Source organism: Petaurus breviceps, unplaced genomic scaffold (assembly GCF_028583685.1).
Source record: "Petaurus breviceps papuanus isolate PSGF00001 unplaced genomic scaffold, PetGlider_PUasm1.0 90845, whole genome shotgun sequence".
NCBI classification, from domain to species: domain Eukaryota; kingdom Metazoa; phylum Chordata; class Mammalia; order Diprotodontia; family Petauridae; genus Petaurus; species Petaurus breviceps.
In genome coordinates, this window is record NW_027187359.1 from 14224118 (window position 1) to 14244246 (window position 20129).

Here is a 20129-nt window from a genome sequence, read left to right on the forward strand (position 1 = left end):
ACCCCAAAATTACAGCAAAACAATAAAGGGAAAGGGAAAAAAGGAAAAGGATAAAAGAAAAGGAGAGGAGAGAGGGGAGGGGAGGGGAGGGGAGGGGAGAGGAAAAGGAAACTGCTGTAGGGGGACCAAGCAACAGTTTAAGGGGTAATCTCTCTTGCTCTAATCTGCTTGGATCTGGATTGCTGTCTAGGGTGGAGGTCCTGGGCTGCTTGATCAGTTTTCCAGAGCCTAATAGAGGTTCAGACAGGGCACCCAAATAACAGCTCCAGCAGCTGAGAAAACCCCAGCAATTAGGATAAAGATCCCCTTTCTGGTAGCAGAGTTCTACTGTGGCAAAAGGTGGGGAGGGGAAGGGAGGGAAAGAGAGATATAAAGGAACCAAAAACAACCAAACAACTTAATTTGCAATTTTACCTAAAGGACCTAATGGCAACCCTAAGCTTTTACCACTGAAAATCCTTTCCTATGCAGCCTGACACCAATGCAATGAGATACCAATTCTTAGTAATAAGATGTCAAAAATCCATTTTACTAGAAAACTAAACACAAAGGAATATGCTAAAGAATATTACTGTATACTGTGAAGTACTGAGGTTTGTTAGCAGGTCTGAGTCATTTGTTGTTGTTTGCTATAGTTCAGTAGTTTAAGTCACGTTTGACCCCATTTGGGATTTTCTTGGCAAAGATATTTGAGTGGTTTATCATTTTATGGATGAGGAAACTGGGGCAAATAGTTAAGTGACTTATCCAGGATCACAGATAAAAATTCACAGATAATTCAAAGATAAAAGCCAGTCTCTAGCTACACTACTATTGGAGACCTACTAAGGCTAGTCAGTCATCTTAATATTTGTGTCCATTGCAACAATATGCAACTGACAAAGACACAGATGAGAGAGTTACCGTAGTAATGAAAAATTAAAGGGCAAGAACACAAGAGAATTTGCGAAAGAAAATACAATGCCAGGAACAAAGTTCAGGGGACCACCAAAACTGTTGAAGCAGATGACCACAAGAAGGGCAATTTCAATGAGAACGGAAAACCAAGTTTGAAGCAGTGAACTAAACTGGAAAGATGCTTGCTTCTTCAAGTAGAAAATGACAAACTTAGGTGGAACACAGTCAGAGGGGCAGGAAGAAATGTTATTTTCAAGAATCATGTTTTCTGAGAAAGGGCTTAAGTGTTTTTAAAAAAATATGACAAGATGGAAAATCAGGTAAAGACTGTTTAATGCCTTAATTTTATACTACAATAAATAGGTATATAATAAATCACTTATTCCAGTGCATATAGTTTTTATACCCCAAAATTTCTTCACACAGAGGAAACCCATTCATTAGTTAATTGTACTAATTATTCATTTTTGCTTATATTGACTCAAAATCTGCTCTCATTTAGGTTCCATCCATTGGTCTATGCTCTCTGGTCACTGTTAACAAAGATTAAGTCAGATTCTTCTTGCCCATGACAGCCCTTCAAATATTTGAAAATGATTATAGTAATTCTTTCCTAAACTAAACATACCTATTTCTTTCAAACTATTATTGATATGACATGGATTCTACTCTTTATCTTGGCTACCATCCATCTGGAAAAATTTGTTTATCAATGTCTCCCTTTAAATAGCTGTTGAGAAATGATAATAGGGGTGGCTAGGTAGCACAGTGAATAGAGCACCAGCCCTGGAATCAGGAAGACATGATTTCAAATCCAGCTCAGACACTTAACACTTACTAGCTGTGTGACCTTGGGCAAGTCACTTAACCCCAATTGCCCTGCCTTCCCCCCTCCAAAAAGCAAAAAGAAAAAAAAAAGAAATGATAATATGATTTGATTAGTGTATAGTAGAAGTAATAGCTCCATTTTTCTGGACACCAAACTTCTATTAGACCAACCTAAAGTTTCATTATTTGGCAAATGATTTCACATTGCTGACTCATGCTAAGCTTTAAGTCTTTTTCATATGAAATAATTTTAAGCTATATCTTCCCCTATTCAATATTTTGGCAGTCGATTTTTTAACTTAAATGCAAACATTTACATTTATCATTATTAAATGTAATCTTTAATTCAAAAGTTACTTATTTAGTACCTACTAAGTATGAGGTATTGTGCTAGGACTAAAGGATACAAAGATGCAAATAAAACAGACCATTTTGAAGCAATATACAGTCTACTGAGGGAATACAACACATACATAAATTAAATATAAAGTATATACAGAATAATTCCTGAAAGGGAAGAAAATTAATGACTGAAGGGACCAGGAAAGCCTCTAAGATTTGGAAAGTCATTTCAGGCAGTCAAGCTCTTTTTTGTATACTGGCTCTGTCATCCCTGAAAGCATTATGATATCCAAAATATGCTTGCTACTTATGTACTCATTCAGGCTATAAATAAAAGTATGGGAAAGAATAAAGGAAAGCAGAACACTAGAAAACAACTTTCAGTTTTACATAGTTACATTACTTTTCTTTACATATTACACATATATGCATATATACATATAAATTTCTTCACATATTTACATCACATTTCTTTGAAAACTGGTAATCACCTGATATTGGTCTTGCTCATGAAGATATCCTTAGAGGTTCTTCGAATGCCTTGCTCTACCACCATCACCCCCAAGAAAGGAGGTGGGGGTGAATATTAGATCAGCAAGATTAGTTCCTAGTGAATCCCTGCTGTCTCTTTTATTCCCAACAGTGTCTCTAGTAGCTTAATGCTTCCTTAGAAAAGAAGTTAGGGGGCAGCTAGGTGGTACAGTGAATAGAGCACTGGCCCTCGAGTCAGGAGAAACTGAGTTCAAATTTGGCCTCAGACACTTAACACACAAAAACGAGCCTTGTGACCTTGAGCAAGTCACTTAACCCCAATTGCCCTCCAAAAAGCAAAAAAAAATATATATATAAGAAGAAGTTAGGTCAGGTCACAAAGGTGGCTCAAGGTGAGTATAAGGTTGCTTATGGAAAGAAAAGGTTGATTTTTATAGACTGTACATTCAGCTAAAGGGCCAGTTGCTGCACGTAGAGTCACAGGTGCCAGATGTGTTAAAAGATTTCATTTAAGGGACAGCTAGATAGTGCAGAGGATAGAGCACCACCCCTGAAGTCAAGAGGACCTAAGTTCAAATTCAGCCTCGGACACTTAATAGCTATGTGACCCTGGACAAGTCACTTAACCCTGACTACCTCCAAAAAAAAATTTTTTTTAATTCATTTTGACAAGCAGAAAAAAAGACATACTTCAAGGGAAACACTAGGTTGGTCAAAAAGAACGATTCTAGAGAGGAGACTATGTTTAAGATTGGTGCAGAGTAAATACAAACTTGGCTGCAGTAAGATCAGACCTACACCCCACTTCCCTTGAAAGAGTTTCAGAAAGACCACTGTACACTTCTGTGGGTATATTTATACTCTCACAGGAGTGAAGAATTATCTCAAAGGATATGGAGAGTTTAAAAAAAAAAATGAAAGCTATTAACAACCCTACGGGGAAAAAAAAATGCTCCAAATCACCAAAGTTCCACACATCATCAGATTGGCAAGGATGACCAAAAAAAGTAAAATAACAATTGCTGGAGGGGATGTAGGGGAATAGGTACACTAATGCATAGCATGGTGCCTGAAACATTTAATAAACACCTGTTAGCTTGGTGGGATTGTGGTGGTCTAATCACTCAAGAAATCAGTTGTAAAATATTCCCAAAAGTCATTAAATCTATGTACCCTCTGACCCAGTGATGCCACTTGGCTTATAACCCAAAAAAGTCAAAGAGAAAAATCTATATGTATAAAATATCCATAGCAGCACTTTTTTGTTATGGAAAAGAACTGGAAACAAAGCGGATACCAAAAACTGGGGAATAACTGAACATATTATGGTATGTCAAAATAACTGAGTATTATTGTACTATAAGAAATGAAGAAAGAGACAGATTCAGCAATGCCTGGAGAAAACTGCATGACTTGCTGCATAGTGAAGTGAACAGAAGCAAAGAAAAAAAAAAGAGAAAAAACAATTTACAGAATGACTACAAAAAAATGAAGGAAAACAACATGGAAAGACTTAATAACTCTTATCAAAGCAATAACCAATCATGAGTAATAATGAAGCATGCCTCCCCTCTTGGCAGAGAAGTCATGTACTAATAGTGCCAAATCAGACACATTTTCAGACATACCTAATGGAGGAATCTGTTTTGTTTACTATATCTACTTGTAACAAAATTGGAATGGGAGAGGTGGGAATGGGGGAGTAGTAAAAGTTTGCAAAAAAGACAAATAGAGAAAGGAAGGAAGAAAGGAAAAAGACAACATTTAAAAAACACACAAAAGTAAATTCAGAAGGAACTACAGCATTGGTACTATCATGCCAAATTTAATCTGTACTTTTTTTTAAACCTGCATACAAGAGAGATTCAAGGCTTCATTATACAATCATCTTTTGCTTTACATTCACATATTCAAATGTTAATGTTTGTTAAGTTCATATTTTTTTTATTTTAAATGTTAAACTTTTGATGCTCTCTCAATCCTCTACTAAATGCTCACCAACTACTGAAATAATAACCTATTCTAAATTTTTTCTAGGAATCAAGATGAGACTCACTGATCTATGACTTCTGGAATGTTGTACATTCTTTCTCCATACCTTTTTTAAAATGGAAGATTAACCTAATTATAGTCTTCAAGAACTTTCTCCTTTCTCATAATTCCTCAACAGTGCAGTCAGTGATGTCAATTTTTAAGTTCTTTTATTATCCTGAGTTAGAATTCGTGATACAAGGAACTTGAACTCAGAAAATCAGATCCTCTCTTACTAACTCCTCACCTATCTAGAATATGAATTCCCTCTTAACAACATTTATTTTGACTCTGATCAATTCAGAGGATCCATGAAGAATGGAAGAAAGTGCTACCCACTTCTTGACAGGGGTGGTAATGAAGAAATGATTCTTAATGCATCTGAAAGAGAAATTAAGAGGAAACTACACACAAAAAAAAAAAAAGAAAAAAGGTAATTGAGAAAATATCAAGTACCTGTATGCCTATTTTCCCACCTCTACAAAATCTTTATAATTAATTATAAGGATAATTTACACAAGATATCAGGTGTTTCCTTGATAAAGGGATGAATCAAGAATAGGCAGGCTCTTGAAAACAATATTCTACAGTAAACAACATTCTTATAATCACAAAACTGAAGGAAGATAATTAAAATAAAAGACCTCAATATGACTGCACATGTATAGCCTGTATCAGATTGCTTGCCATCTTGGGGAGGGCGAAAAAAACCTGAAACTCAAAATCTTATAAAAGTGAATGTTGAAAACTATCTTTACATGTAATTGGAAAAAATAAAATACTATTAAGTAGGAAAAAAAATAAAATAACAAGACCCAACTGTGTTTTTAAAAACTTGATTCATTACAGCAAATACTAAAGGTTCTTCAATAATATGTCATCTAACTATGTGTCAAAATTATACAAAAGTCCTTGAAAGATGTAACAAAGATAACTTCTTAACAATCCTCTATTTTTAATATCAAGTGAGGCATAAAACATATGTTCATGTGTTGCTACCATTCTGGGAGATGTCAAACCAAGAGACTAAATAGAAAAGCAGGGATGGGGAACCTGTGGCCTTGAGGTCACATGTGGCCTTCTGAGTCCTCAGGGGTAGCCTTTCAACAGTCCAGATTTTACAGAACAAATATTTTTATTAAGGGGATTTGTTCTGTGAAATTTGGGTTCAGCCAAACATGTCCCACTTGAAGACCTAGAGGGCCACATGTGGCCTCAAGCGCATAGGTTCCCCATCCCTGAGAGATTTCCCTATAATTGGTGAGAGCCTCCAAATGCTTCTGTTATATGACACTGTGCAGATCACATCAAGCCCCATAACACTGCAAAGTCTAAGATCTACAATTATTCAGCCTAACTATCCAAACTGGAAAAAACAAACAAATAAAAACCTGTCTCCCTTCCACTTTCATCCTTAAATGCCATTGGAGTGACTATGATACGTAGATGGACACAAAATCTACTGAAATGATAAATCAGTAGTATATCTTGGATAGCCTGCCAATGAAAAACAAACTGAGCAACTCTTTAAGACAATAACTTAATTATGAGTTATAGGATCTCTACTGATAGCTATCTACACTGGAAGTTCCCAATACTGCTGAAAGAACAAATCCAGACCCACCTGGATCCCCAAAAAAGGAGGTTACCTAAGCCCAAAGCTGAACAGAAGACTAGACTTCATTTCAGAAATTGTATAGAGTTTTTAATGATCCCAAACTTTTTCTGAAAGAAAAAAAGAGGTTGTTTTAAAAAAAATAAAAAACCATCAGCATTCCTTCTAATAAGACTAGGTCTAAGTCTAATAATGTCTAGGTCTGAGTCACAAATTCTTCAGTGACTTTAATACTCCAAGTTATAGGTACCCAAAGGGCAATGGAGAAGCATATGGTGTTCATAAACAAAAACTCAATACAAAGACCTGAACTGAAGAGTAAGCATTAACAGATATTATTATGTTCTGAGAGTTGATATAACCAACATCCTCCACTGTTAGTGACACAAAAGTAAGGGATCTAGAAGAAGGGCCCTCTAGATACCTTATAGTACATTCAATGGACTCCCATGGGGAAAGTAAGAGAGAACATAAACAAGGACTGTGCAGGATGAGAAGTTACAGACAGGTTGTAACGTGTACAGAGATCACCTCGATAAGATTACAAATCCATTAAAGGATCCAACATCCAATAGATGAAAGGTACTCACTAGGTATATTTGGCCTGAAGAAGAGAAGACTCAAAAGAAATTTATAATAGCCTTCTTCAAATATCTAAAGAACTATCTCACTATCTCACGGAGGGGTGATTGCACTTGTTCTGTTTGCCCTCAAGAACCAAGAGCACTAGGAAGTTTCAAAGGAGCAAATCTAGGCTTGATATGAAGGGAAAATTCCTAACAGTTAAAGTATCTAAAAGTGGAATGGGCTACCTTGCTCTCCTGAATGGTGAATACTCTCCCCCTTCCCCCTTTTAGTTTACATCTTTGAAGAAAAGCTAGAGAACCATTTGTCAAGTAGATTATAGTGGGAATTCTTTCTATATGTAGATTGGATTAGCTGGGTACTGAGGTTTCTTTCAACTTTCAAATTCTGTGATTCTGTGAAGATATGATAGTTTGCAGAGAAAGACTGAAATCTATGTATGCCTTCAATAGTTGATCCTTCTTAACTCTTAGCTATTACTTTTCTCCTCCATCACAACATTCTATTTGTAAATCATGACTGGGGGAAAGGAAGATCTGGAATGCAGCAAACAAAGTTAAAAAGCAAGTTTGTGAACAGATGACATAATATTGACCCAAAGACGGCAGTCTGAAAGCAGACAAATTCTACTGACCCTTTCAGACTGCCTATTTTAACTCCTTTTTTGCTGTATCTGATCCTTTGCTAGATTATCACCATGCAGAATGACTCAGTTTCTAATATTCAATACCTCAACTCCTTCAGTTGCCACTCCCCTCCAACTGGAGGGCTAGAGGGAAGAACAGGAAATTCCTCCCAAAGCCTTCCTTTATAGAAGGCTCTGAACTTTTAGAATTTTCCAGGTAACTCTTCATTTTCCAGCAGCAGCTCAGCTGCTCTTGCCCCAGTACAAGATATTCCCAGTGTTCCCTCCTCCCATTTCAGCTTCCTTTTGCAAGTCTTCCCCATTACATTGTAAACTCCTTGAGAGAAGGCAGGGACTGTCTTTTTTTCTTATTTTTGTATTCCCCAACACTTAATAAAGTGCCTAGCATCAGCAAGTACATAATAAATGTTTCTTGAATTGAAATGAATTTTTTTTTGTAGCACTACTATATTGCCCACATAATTCTTGCTTCAACACAGACCCATAGTAAATTATTACATTCCAAGCAGGTATCCTATACAGATCTGTTCTTTCAGGACTGGAAAATGATAACATATCATTTTTACAAAACAGAACTTTATTAATGTTAATTGTTAATGTTAAAGTTTACATAGCATTATAAGAAATCTATACAGGAAATAAGTAATTTCAGAAAAAAGATGGAGGACATCCTACTTTCATATAGGTTCCACCCACCCACACCCCAAAAAGACTTGGTATTCTACAATGCCTAATAAATATTTAATGACTATGCTAGATATAGATACAGAAGTTAGAAGATGTATATACATAATAACCTGACAGTAAAGGTGTAATTTAAATAGACATTCCCTTTGAATAATAGTTGCTACAGAAAATATATATAAATTAAATTTCTGTAAATCATATCTTACTTTAAATATACCAGAAAAATGGACAACTAAAGAACAAAAGTTCACAAAAGGTATGATGATAATTTTCTTAAGTTGATTTAATGTTTACAAAGTCCTTTCCCACACAATATCACAGAGACATGGGTAGTGTCCTCATTTTTAAGATAAGGAAACATTATTATTAAGATAATAAAGCTCGGGGCGGCCAGGTGGCTCAGCGAGTGGGGGCACCGGCTCCAGTGTCGGGATGACCTGGATCAAGTCCGGGCTCAGATACTCAGCACCACAACCAGAAATGACTGGCCGTGTAACCTTGAGCAAGTTACTTAACCCCAATTGCTTAATTTAAAAAAAAAAAAGATAATAAAGCTCATAAAATGATGTTATTTAAATTTAACTTCAAGATCACCAATCTAAAACCAGTCACTGGAAACATACCACAAAAAGTCACACTTCCTTGGGTTTTTAAATTTTCTTTTTTAATCTTCAAGAAGGACATCCTAAAATTTATCATGTTTTAGTATGAAGAGCAAAACAGTGCATTCTGAAGATTTGCCATCATAAAACAATTTGGATCCATGAACACAGTGTCAACAAATACAGTAAAAGGATGGAGTACATGTTATAGTAAATGAGAAGTACTACTCCTTAAGACCAATAAAAAGATAATTAACTGAAGAGACTTTGTATTTTTATTATTGTAAAAAATGTACTTATCTTGAATTATTTGGCTAACTAGTTGAAAATAGAGACTTAGGGAATACTAGATTTGGGAGGTCCTTCAGATCATTAATGTCAACCGCCCACCCAATAACAGAAATGTATATTTATCTTTACCATATATCGATCACATCTTCTTTATAGTTCCAATCGTTATTTCTTCAAGAACCATAATTCTTTTGCCAGTTTCTCCACTGTAACTAGGAGTATAATAATGACTTTTTTGCTCTCTATTGGCAATCTTTACCAGAGGCAATATGACATAACACAGCTGAAGTTGGAATAAAGGATGACCTGGACATAAATATCAGTTCCATAAATATCTAGACAATTCATGGTCAAACCACTTAAGCTTTCTACACCTCAAATTATTCAAACATAAAATGGCAACTGCTCATCTTACAGGGTTATTAGAGGCTCAAATGAGATAATGCACATCAATTACTTAGTAAACCTTAAAAGCACTATATACACATCAGTCATTGTCATAACTGCCTCCCACTGATCCTAAGATTCACCTCTGATCTCAATCCAAAGCACCTATGTCATTAAAGCTTGAGATCTCAAGGATTCAAGACCAAAGGTAGGCATTTTGCCCATATTTTGGTACTTCTACAGCCTTCAATTAATGTGAGTACTCTCTCCAAAGGTACAGATAGCAACCTATATCTCATTCTGTGCTATTTTTATTCATATTCTCCAAGGACTCCTCTATAATAGGGAGTTCAACAAATGTGCTTAGGAGTGCTTTCATTCATTCTTTCAACAAGCATTATCAAAGCACCTATCATGCACATAAGGCACTGAAGATACAAAGACAAAAATGAAATATTTCCTGCCCTCAAGAAGCTGACACTGAATGTAAACCAATTGGGCACACAGGTTATTCATAAGTTATTACTTACTCTCACGATAGGAGTGACTAGCCACCTTCTTCTGTAATACATCTCTCCCTGATGACATCCTTTACAGCATTTCTTCTGTTTCAACCTGTGAAACAATCTGTTTTGTCCTTGCAAATATCCCAATAGTTGGATTAATCTTCCTAAAGCATATCTCTAATCTGTATTATACATATTACCCCCATATGAAAAAAACCTTCAACAGCATCTTGTTTTCTGCTAAATAAGATCAAGATTGCTTTGCCTGGCATTCAAAGCCCTCTAAAATTGGACTGCATATTCCCTTCACACATTCCATACTCCAGTTAAAATGTCTTAATTTCTATTTATTAAAACATTTATCAATCCATGATTACCTATTTCATTCCTCTGCTCATGCCCTTCACTCTATGACATCAGCTGTCTCTCAAACTGTTCAATCCCTAACATCCCCTTTTTTTTTCCTTTTTGGAGGGCAATTGGGGTTAAGTAACTTGCCCAAGGTCACACGACTAGTTTTTTTGTGTGTGGTAAGTGTCTGAGGCTGGATCTGAACTCAGGTCCTCCTGGCTCCAGGGCCAGCACTCTACTCACTGCGCCACCTAGCCGCCCTCTAACATCCTTTAAGATCTACTTCATATATGATCTCCCACACAAAATCATTCCTGTTCTCTCCACTGAGAAATCATCTCAGTTCTCTTTTTATTGAATTAATATCACACTCTGCACTTATTTTATTGTCCTTTCAACTTGTACTGCATCCTGAAAAAAGTCCTTTTGTAAAGAAATAAATCCAAAACAATAAATATTTATTACCTATTTATATAGCACTATGCAAGGTGCTACGTAACTTTTTAGAGTATATACATACTTACATACATACTTACATACATACATACATATATACATATAAAATATTCCATTCCCCAATCCCATAATTATCTGCAATTTAAGTGGTGTTTCTTTCTCCTTCACAATAAGGTATATCTGCATGACCTTCCATTATGCCTAGGAGTATTTAAAATCTTTGCATGTTGCCACACATAAGATGGGTTGCTGTCCTTTGCGTTTCCAAGGTGACCAAAATGACATCTCTATGTTGGAGTCAACATACAGTGTGTCCAACAACTGTGGCTGATCAGACCAATATGAGCTCCAAAGGCTCTGTCAGAGCCTATCACAAACAGTCCACATGAATGTTTAGAATGGAGATGTCTTTAAATTTGCACGTGTCATGTTTCTTTTAAGGTACTGAGATTCTGCTTTGCTCAGAGCATAGTGCTTTCCTTGATGCAGGCACATCATGCTAGGTGGTCCTGTGACAATATCTACCATGCCTCACAACTGATTCCAAAGTTCTTCAGAAAGACCTTGAGAGTGTCTTTGTGTTGCTTCTTCTGACATCCATGTGAACATTCGCCTCATACGAGTTCTCTGTAAAATAATCTTTTAGGCAAATGTACATTTGGCAATCAAACAAATTGGCCAGTCTATTGGAGTTGGACTCTCTGTAGTACAGTTTGAATGTTTAAGTGTCTGGCACTTTATTATAAGGTATGATTGAATTTTGTTTCCACAGAATTATATGAAAACATGTTTTGAAGTCATACTGGTGGCTAATGTCAGAAATAAAATTGCTTAGGAGAAGGGGACAGTGGCAGATGTTGGCTGCCTGAAAATCAGCACATCTACTACTTTTCAGAGTCTAAGTTCTAACTCTGTGTAAACATATCAGCTAATTTTAAAGGAATAAATGAAGTAACTGTACTTCACCCAGCTTGTTTGCTTACTTTAACCAAACTTTTAAGGTTAACAGTAACTAGCTTAACGTGTATTTGTGCCTGGCTCTCCTTCACAAGGGCTTAGAAGTCAAGTCACCTGTCAAATAATGACATGAAATAAAATTCTTTTTTTCTAAATTCACTCATTACCAGGTAAAATTCTTGTTATTTTGAACATTACCTTGCCAGGTGATCTTCAGAATCTTCCTAAGACAATTCAAACAGAAGTAATTTCATATCCTGGCATGATGCTGGTAGACTGTCCAGGTTTCACAGGCATACAACAATTTCAACACAATGGCTCTGTAGACCTTCAGTTTGGTAGGCAATCTAATACCTCTTCTTTCCCATACTTTCCTTTGGAGCTTCCCAAACTCCGAGTTAGTACAGGCAATGTGTGTGTCAATCTTATCACCAAAATGCACATCTCTGAAAAGTCTACTGCCAAGGTAAGAGAACTTATCCACAGCATTCAAAATTTCTCCATTTGCTGTAGCTGACTATGGATCACATGGTGCTGGCTAGTGCAGAAAACCTCTGTTTTCTTGGTGTTAATTATCAGGTCAAAATTAGCATATGTGTGGGACCTCCAAATATAGAATAGTAAAGGAGTGAATGTAATATGAACTATTTACATGTACCAATACCACTTGAAACTAATAAACTATAAGGTAAAACTAACCTACTATAGTCTAATCAAACTGGCTTTCCTTGCTGTTCCTCATATGTGGCATGTGATCTCACCTTCCTTACCTTTGTACTGGCTGTCCCCAGAAGAACAGTTATCTCCTTCCTCTCCATTCTCTCAGAAACCCTATACTCCAAGGGTCACCTCAAGCACAACTTTCTGCATAGGGCGTACCCTGATCTCTACCATCTACAAAACTCACCCTGGAGGCCCTAGTACTTTTCCATTAAAAATAACTTTACATTTATTTTGTATCTTTTTTGTTTAAACCTACGTATGTATATAGAAGTCAATCAATCAATAAACATTTATTAAGGCCCTACTATGTCCCAGGCATTATGCTAAGTATTAGGGATACAAATACTAAAAAGAAGCTCACTAATGGGGGAAGATAACACAGAAAAAGATGGAGAAGGGCTGGGGCGGGGGGAGGTATGTTGTGAAGTGGGGAGGATGACGGAAAAATCCAAAGGAACAGAGCTGAATAGGAAATGAAGAGCTGATTGGAGGCACAAGTCTTGGGAACAGTCTCCACTAACTAGACAGTATTTTAATTGATGGAAGGAAACTTTTCACTTTTGCCTTTCCATCCCCCAGGCCTGGCTCACTAAATGGACCACCTGGAGGCTGGGAGCCAGCTAAGCACAGAAATGGAACACTGCCCAAAGTACCTTAGAACCAATAGGAATGTTCAAAACTCACCCTGAACTGGACCCAAAATATTTCATACTTCATTGTAAAAAAAAGAGGCCAAGATGCCAGCCAAAGGTGCCCTGCTACCATGACTGGCATTTTCCCTCTGATTAGGATCAACTAAAAAATAATCACCAAAATGGCAGAAACTACTTGTCATGTTTAAATGAAAAAAAAAATCCAACAACTGACAGAAGTCAGGTACCTAATGCCTATATTTGATCACATTAGCATTAAGAGCCTGAATTACTATGGAACACAATAAAAAGATCTGATGCCACCTGTTCCAGTAAATGTTTTTCAACAGACTAAGTTTATACAATTCTGACACCATGCTTTGGTGCGAGGAAATCGTGGCTACATGCGCACCCCCCCCCAAAAAAAAGGTTTTTAATAAAGATTATTTTCCTAAATGGTCTTAAAATTTTATTAATTTAGTAGAAAAATTGAAAAAAAAGACTTTCCAATTACAAAGTATCAGCACTTTCTCATAAAAAAGCTAGTTCACAATGTAGTTATTATACATCTATTATTCTTTACTTCAAATACTATGAAGTCAGAAATCTAAGAGCTACGTCTGAAAACCATGATAAAATAATGTTCTCTGGATACAAGACAAGTTTCTCCATGTTTTAACAGAACTTACATTTTGCCTATGTACCCATAATGTGAAGTAGTTTGAGGTGTTTTGTTTTTTTTTTAATTCAGTGAACATTTGGCAAACAACTACTCTCCTCTTCCCAATTTTTTCTTTTGGTCAAGACTGCATCTAGGCTCACAACCTAGATGCCATCTTTGATTCTCTCAATTGCCAAGTCCTGTGCTTTCTACCTTTGTAACATCTGTCCTTTGATGCTACTACCACTCTAGTACAGGCCCCTCATCATCTCATATCTGTCTGGCTTATTGCAATGTCTTACTGTTGGCCTCTCTGCCTCAAGTCTCTCCCCACTTCAGTCCATCCTCCACTCAACTTTAAAATAAATTGTGGATTCCCTAATTGATAAATGGTCAAAGGATATAAATACAGTTTTTAGAAGAAGAAATCACAACTAGTTATATGAAAAAATGCTCTAAATCACTGATGAGAGAAATGCAAATTAAAACAACACTGACATGCCACCTCATACCCATCAAAAATGACAAATGCTGGACAAGATAAATAGGTACACTAGTGAAGTGCTGATGGAATAGTCAACTGTTCTAATCATTCTGCAGAACAATCTGGAACTATGCCCAAAGAGCTATAAAAGTGTATACCCTTTGACCCAGAAATACTATTTACTAGGTCTGTATCCCAAAGAGATCAAAGAAAACGAAAAAGGACCTATATGTACAAAAACATTCATATCACCTCTTTGTGTTAGCAAAGAATTAGAAATCAAGGGGATGCTCATCAATTGGGGAACGGCTGAACAATTGTGACATACAATTACAGTGGAGTACTATTCTGCTATAAGAAATAACAAGGGGGAGTAGTTTCTGAAAAACATGGCAAGACTTATATGACAGATGCAAAATGAAGTGAGAACTGGGAGATCACTGTGCACAGTAACAGCAATGTTGTAATGATGATCAACTGTGAAAAGACTTCACAATTTTGATCAATACTACTATCCGAGAACATTCGAAAGGACTCATGATGAAAAAATGCTATATCCACTTCTGTGAGAGAAGTGATGAACTCTGAGTGCAAACCGAAGGATAATTTTCTCACTTTTCTTTATTTTTCTTGATTTTTTTTTGAGATATGGCTAAAATGAAAATGTTTTACATGATTTCATATATGTAATTGAATGTAGGAGAAGGTGGTAAGGAGGGGAAGAATTTGGAACTCAAAAGTTGTAAAGAAAAGATTGTTCAAAATAAATAATAAATGAAAAGGTTTAAAAAAGATAATAAATTGTGGATTTGAATGGGTGTAACAACTTTCCCAGAGTCCTATTCAATAACTCCAATGGATCAAATACAAAATTCTGTTTGGCATTCAAAGCCTTTCATAACATGGCCCCAGTCCCATTTTTCCAGTCTTCTTACATCTCATTTACTTCCATGTACTCCAAGATGCAGTGATATCTGCCTCTCTGATAGCCATCAGACAGAACACTACATACTCCATCTCCTGACTACAGGCATTATCACTGACTTCCCCCATGTCTGGTATCCTCTCCTTCCTCAGTGCAGCCTCTCAGCTTCCCTGTTTTCCTTCAAGTCTTAGGAAAAGTCCTACCTCTTGCAAGAAGCCTTTCCCTGTTTGTAAATAGTCATTCACAAGTTAGACTGTGAGCTCCTTGAGAGCAGTGACTGGCCCTAGTGCTTAGCACAGTGCCTGGCACATTGTAGGCACTTAATAAATGCTTGCTGACCAGGTGCAAGATACTATGATAGATACTGGGGAAGGTACATGGGTTAGATAAGAGAAGCACTTGTCCTCAAGGAACTTAAATCCTAACATAACACCATTATATTTAACAGATCAAGCTAGACATTATATTTAACAAGCCAAGCTAAAGTTAGTTTAAGATTCCCAAACAACATAAAATATAGATGTGCTTTATATATGTCTATATATATATATATATATATATATATATATATATATATATATATATATATATAAGTAAGGAGGTATCTGCATGTATTTATAATGCACTCAAAATTCCATTTCTTAAGAAATGGAATGTTAATGAAAATTTCTAAATTAGCCAACAGAAGGAAATACGTCTGGCTACTCTTTTGCAAGCAGTTAACCATGGTGTAATTTCATGTTGACTTGGCTCAATTTCCACATTTGCAGAGTGCAAAATATGCTTCATCTTCCTCAGTATCATATTAAGGTATATTTTTAATTGCAAGGGCAATTATGTTTCTTAAGACAAAAGAACATCCTACAAATGTAACAGAACTTATTCCTTTTAATACAGAAACATCCATTCAGTATAGCTAACTAAACTTAAGTGTCTACTGCTGTTCAGTTGTTTCAGTCAGATCCAACTCCTCTTGACCCCATTTAGGGTTTCCTTGGCAAAGATATTAGAGTATCTTGCCATTTCCTTTTCTAGCTCATTTTACAGATGAGGAAACTAAAGCAAACAGGGTTAAGTGACTTGCCCAGCATCACAAAGTTACAATGTGTCTGAGCTCAGATTTCAACTCAGGAAGATGAGTCTTTCTGACTCCAGGCCCAGCACTTTATACACTGCACCACCTAGCTGCCCCAAGTCTTTATTATTCCTCCACAATGGAAATCATTTAAAAGTTTTTAAAACATTACAACTAAGGAAACAAGCTAATGTCTTTCAAACTATGTGACAGCATGAAAATTATGGGTTGTACTTTCCTTTGGCATACTTCCCTAGTAAGTTCTTTATAAAGAATGATTCAGCTTCTAAATAGTTTTACTTTATCAGAAATATATACATAAAAGGCATCATATCACATATATATGCTTCAAACTTGCAATGCAATGAAATTACACTTAAAACTTACGGGGCAATAATGGCTCTAGCAGGTCTTTTTGTGGACTGTACTTGTGAAAGCCAACCTTCTAATTGTGCATTCAATTGAGGACCTGGAAAAAAAAAGAGAAGTGATAAAAATAGAATGTAACTGAATTCAACAGACCTACCGTGTACCTACTATGTACATTATACTATGAGTTAGAGTTACAAAAAACTGAATTCAACAGACCTACCGTGTACCTACTACGTACATTATACTATGGGTTAGGGTTACAAAAACCTCCCCCAAAAATGTCTATTCTCAAACTTCTTCTGAGAGAAAACAAGACAAATAGTAAATATAAAGTAATGGGTCAGAGAAGAGATATAATTTTTTTTTAACTTGGATTTAGAGACACAAGAACGAGTTCAAGTTCTGCCTTTGTCACTTACTATCTGTCTAATCTTGGGCAATCCATCACTATATTCTGAGTTTCAATTCACTCATCTGTAAAATAAGGGGTTTGGCTTCCAATTCCTTACAGCTCTAAATCTATGACCTCTATGATTACTAACAATTACTAGAATTGGTCAAGGAAAACTTCAAGAAATAGAAAGCACCTGAGTAAAACCTTAAAGAAATATGTGGAATTGAACAGGAAATGCATTTCAAGCATGGGGAACAAGACTGGGGGAGCATACAGAAATATTCAACAGAATAATGACTTTGGAGAATATGTATTCAAACAGTCTAACAATCAGAGACAAGATTCTAATATTGTAATTGTACCAAAAACTAGGTATACATAATGCCAAACGTAACAATAATAGTCACCTCTTAATATGATGAATAGCTGACAACAAAAAAACCTATTTTTTACAATCATAATAACTATTATAATAAAAGAGGAAAAAATTTAAAACTAATGTCACACTTTGCGCTAATTAATCACATGCCTCAAACAAATATTTAATGAATACATAAAGTAAGCAGTTTAATCATATGTTTCACTGTTAATGACTTGGAAACTTGTAGTTTCTTATAAGCTCTAAAAAAATTAGTAAATAAGACTGTTCTAGTTAAGCAAAATAAAACCATTTGAGGATTCTAAGCATAGGAAGAAGAAACAAAACATCTGGGAAAAGATAATTCAGATTTTTAGAAAACCAAAAAGAAACCCTGTTTGATGAAAGAAAGCCCATTCAATTAAAGTATTCATCAAAAAGCCAAATAAATCTTTCCAATTCAAGGGTTCTTAACCTTGTTTGCATCATGGAGTCCTTTGGAAGTCTGGAAAAGCCTATAAACCCCTTCTCAAAATGTTTGTAAATGCATAAAATGAAATATACGGGATTACAAAGCACAAAGATCATTTGTTAGCAAGCCACTCAACAAGCAGAGTTCAGTAACAGCTTTAAATTATCTATGCTACCAATAATATTTTTCATACGACTTCTCAGATACAGTTAGGTGAAAGCTTTAGATTTCTTCTTTAATCTAAAATACTGTGCTACCTCTACAAACTGACCCATGTTCTCTATACATTGATTATATGCCTCCAAGAAAATCATTCATAAAAGATGATTCCCTGAAAAAAACTCAAAGACTTCTATAGATGCTTAAGGATCTGAAACTGCATAAATGCCCATCTACAGAACTCAGTGCACTTGAAAATAGGTACAACCATCTGTAAATTGGCATATGGGACCAGAAACAAAGAGGGTTGATTCAGGGCTTAAACAATAGAGTTCTTAAAAACTAAACTTCCTACATGTAAAAATAATTGTGTTAATAATCAGTTTGAACCCAAAAAAAGTTCTTCTTTATTTCTTAATCTTTAATTCACTACTGAACATCAGGTACTATGAATTAATTTTTTATTACTATTCATAAGTATTTTATTAATTTCATTTTAAAAGTCCTAAATATATACCTATATGGGTTCTTTTCTTCGATGTGAAAATACTGCAGCAATGAAAAGGGCTCACTATGTCATATGGATGGTGACAGAAGGGTCAGATCCCAAGTCTCTCTATTTAGTTTTGAATAAGACTAAAAAAATAGTTGGGCAGCTAGGTGGTATGGTGGGCCTATAATCAGGAAGACTCATCTAATGAGCTCAAATCTGAGCTCAGACACTATGTTGCATGACCCTGAGCAAGTCACTTAACACTATTTGCCTCAGTCTCCTCATCTGTAAAATGAGCTAGAGTAGGAAATGGAAAACTACTCCAGTATCTTTGCCAAGAAAACCCCAAATGGGGTCACAAAGAGTTGGACATAATTGAAAAAAGACTGAACAACAAATAAAAATATTTGGCAATTTCATATTTCACATATAAGTGAATATACTTATATGTGTATATAATACATATATTATTTATTCACTTTTGACAACTAAGTTATAATGTTTATAAACTGAAAAAATTAAAAAATGTTTTTTATTAAGGTACTTACTATATATAACAAACTAATTCATCTTTAGTACAACAATAGCTTTTTTCAGTCATAATGAATTTTTAGTATTCTGTCCATACTCTTATTTGGTCCCCTCTGTAATCTATAAAATCATTTTACAATGCATTTTACAAGATTCCATTCTGTAATTTTGGAAAAGCTAAATGAACACTATAGAAAGTGAATCTACTAAAGACTATGTTCTGAGTGAGCTAACATGTCATATTAATAAGAAAGCATAATTAACTACATAAAAACTATTCAGATTTAGTATTTAAAAGCTCATAATTTTAAATCAGCCCACTCAAATATCAGAGTAGATCAAACCACAAACAAAATGGTATTTCTACAACTTTCCCAATAATAATCTACCATATACTGACTTGTTAAGTTTCTGTCATTTTAATTTATTCTCAATCATCAGCAATAATACCTTCCTCCTACCGGGTCAAACTTGATAGGCATAATGTAATGCCAAGGAAAGGCAACTTCCCAAGGTTCAAAATACCAGCATAGGTGTTCTCCATTTTATTCAGTGACAAATTAAGAACAGAGAAGATCAAAACATGACATCATTCAACATACAGCATTTACTAAGTGTGATTAAATAATCTCCAAGTACTACCACACCCCAGGACCTTACATTCATTCAATCAATTACAAAGTCCCTGTTCTAAACACTACTCCACCCCTAGGCTGGACCTTCATTTAGTCCATCACAAAGCCCCTCTTCTCAAGATTAGTTTCCAATCATAAGTAAAGTACATTCATTTGTTCAATCATAGAACACAAAAAGGTCAAAAGTTCCCCACCCCTGAATCACAATTGAATCTACCCCAGAGTTAACAACAAGTTTAAGCACAGCATTTAATACCCAAATGGAGGTCTTTTCTTCATCTTGACACAAGGCAAGTTCTCAGCAATCTTTGTTCCTGGGGAGACAAAGCTTAGCAAGGCCACAAGATACATTGCCAGTTTCTTCATTAATTCATCCTCTGTCTGCAGAACAGTCCTAGGACCCCTGAAAACATTAGCAAAACTCTCTCCCAGGATTTCTGTAAACATACAACAAGAAAATCCTTCTTCAGGGCTTCTGAACCAACAGAAAGGTTCCCAGACCCCTGCAACAACAGCACTGTCCTTCACCAGTGGACAGTATT

At 35.6% G+C, this 20129-nt stretch overlaps 2 protein-coding genes across 2 annotated transcripts in view; one reads left to right on the top strand and one right to left on the bottom strand.

The window, feature by feature from the left end:
* The window catches only part of MEMO1 (mediator of cell motility 1), a 157974-nt gene that overhangs the window by 85925 nt on the left and 51920 nt on the right, over positions 1 to 20129 (bottom strand). Inside the window, exon 2 of the mRNA XM_069072158.1 lies at positions 16561 to 16642. Coding sequence (XP_068928259.1) covers positions 16561 to 16642 — 82 coding nt within the window. The remainder of the gene's footprint in view (positions 1 to 16560; positions 16643 to 20129) is intronic.
* SLC30A6 (solute carrier family 30 member 6) overlaps positions 1 to 20129 on the top strand; it is a 388867-nt gene that overhangs the window by 61475 nt on the left and 307263 nt on the right. The window lies entirely within an intron of this gene.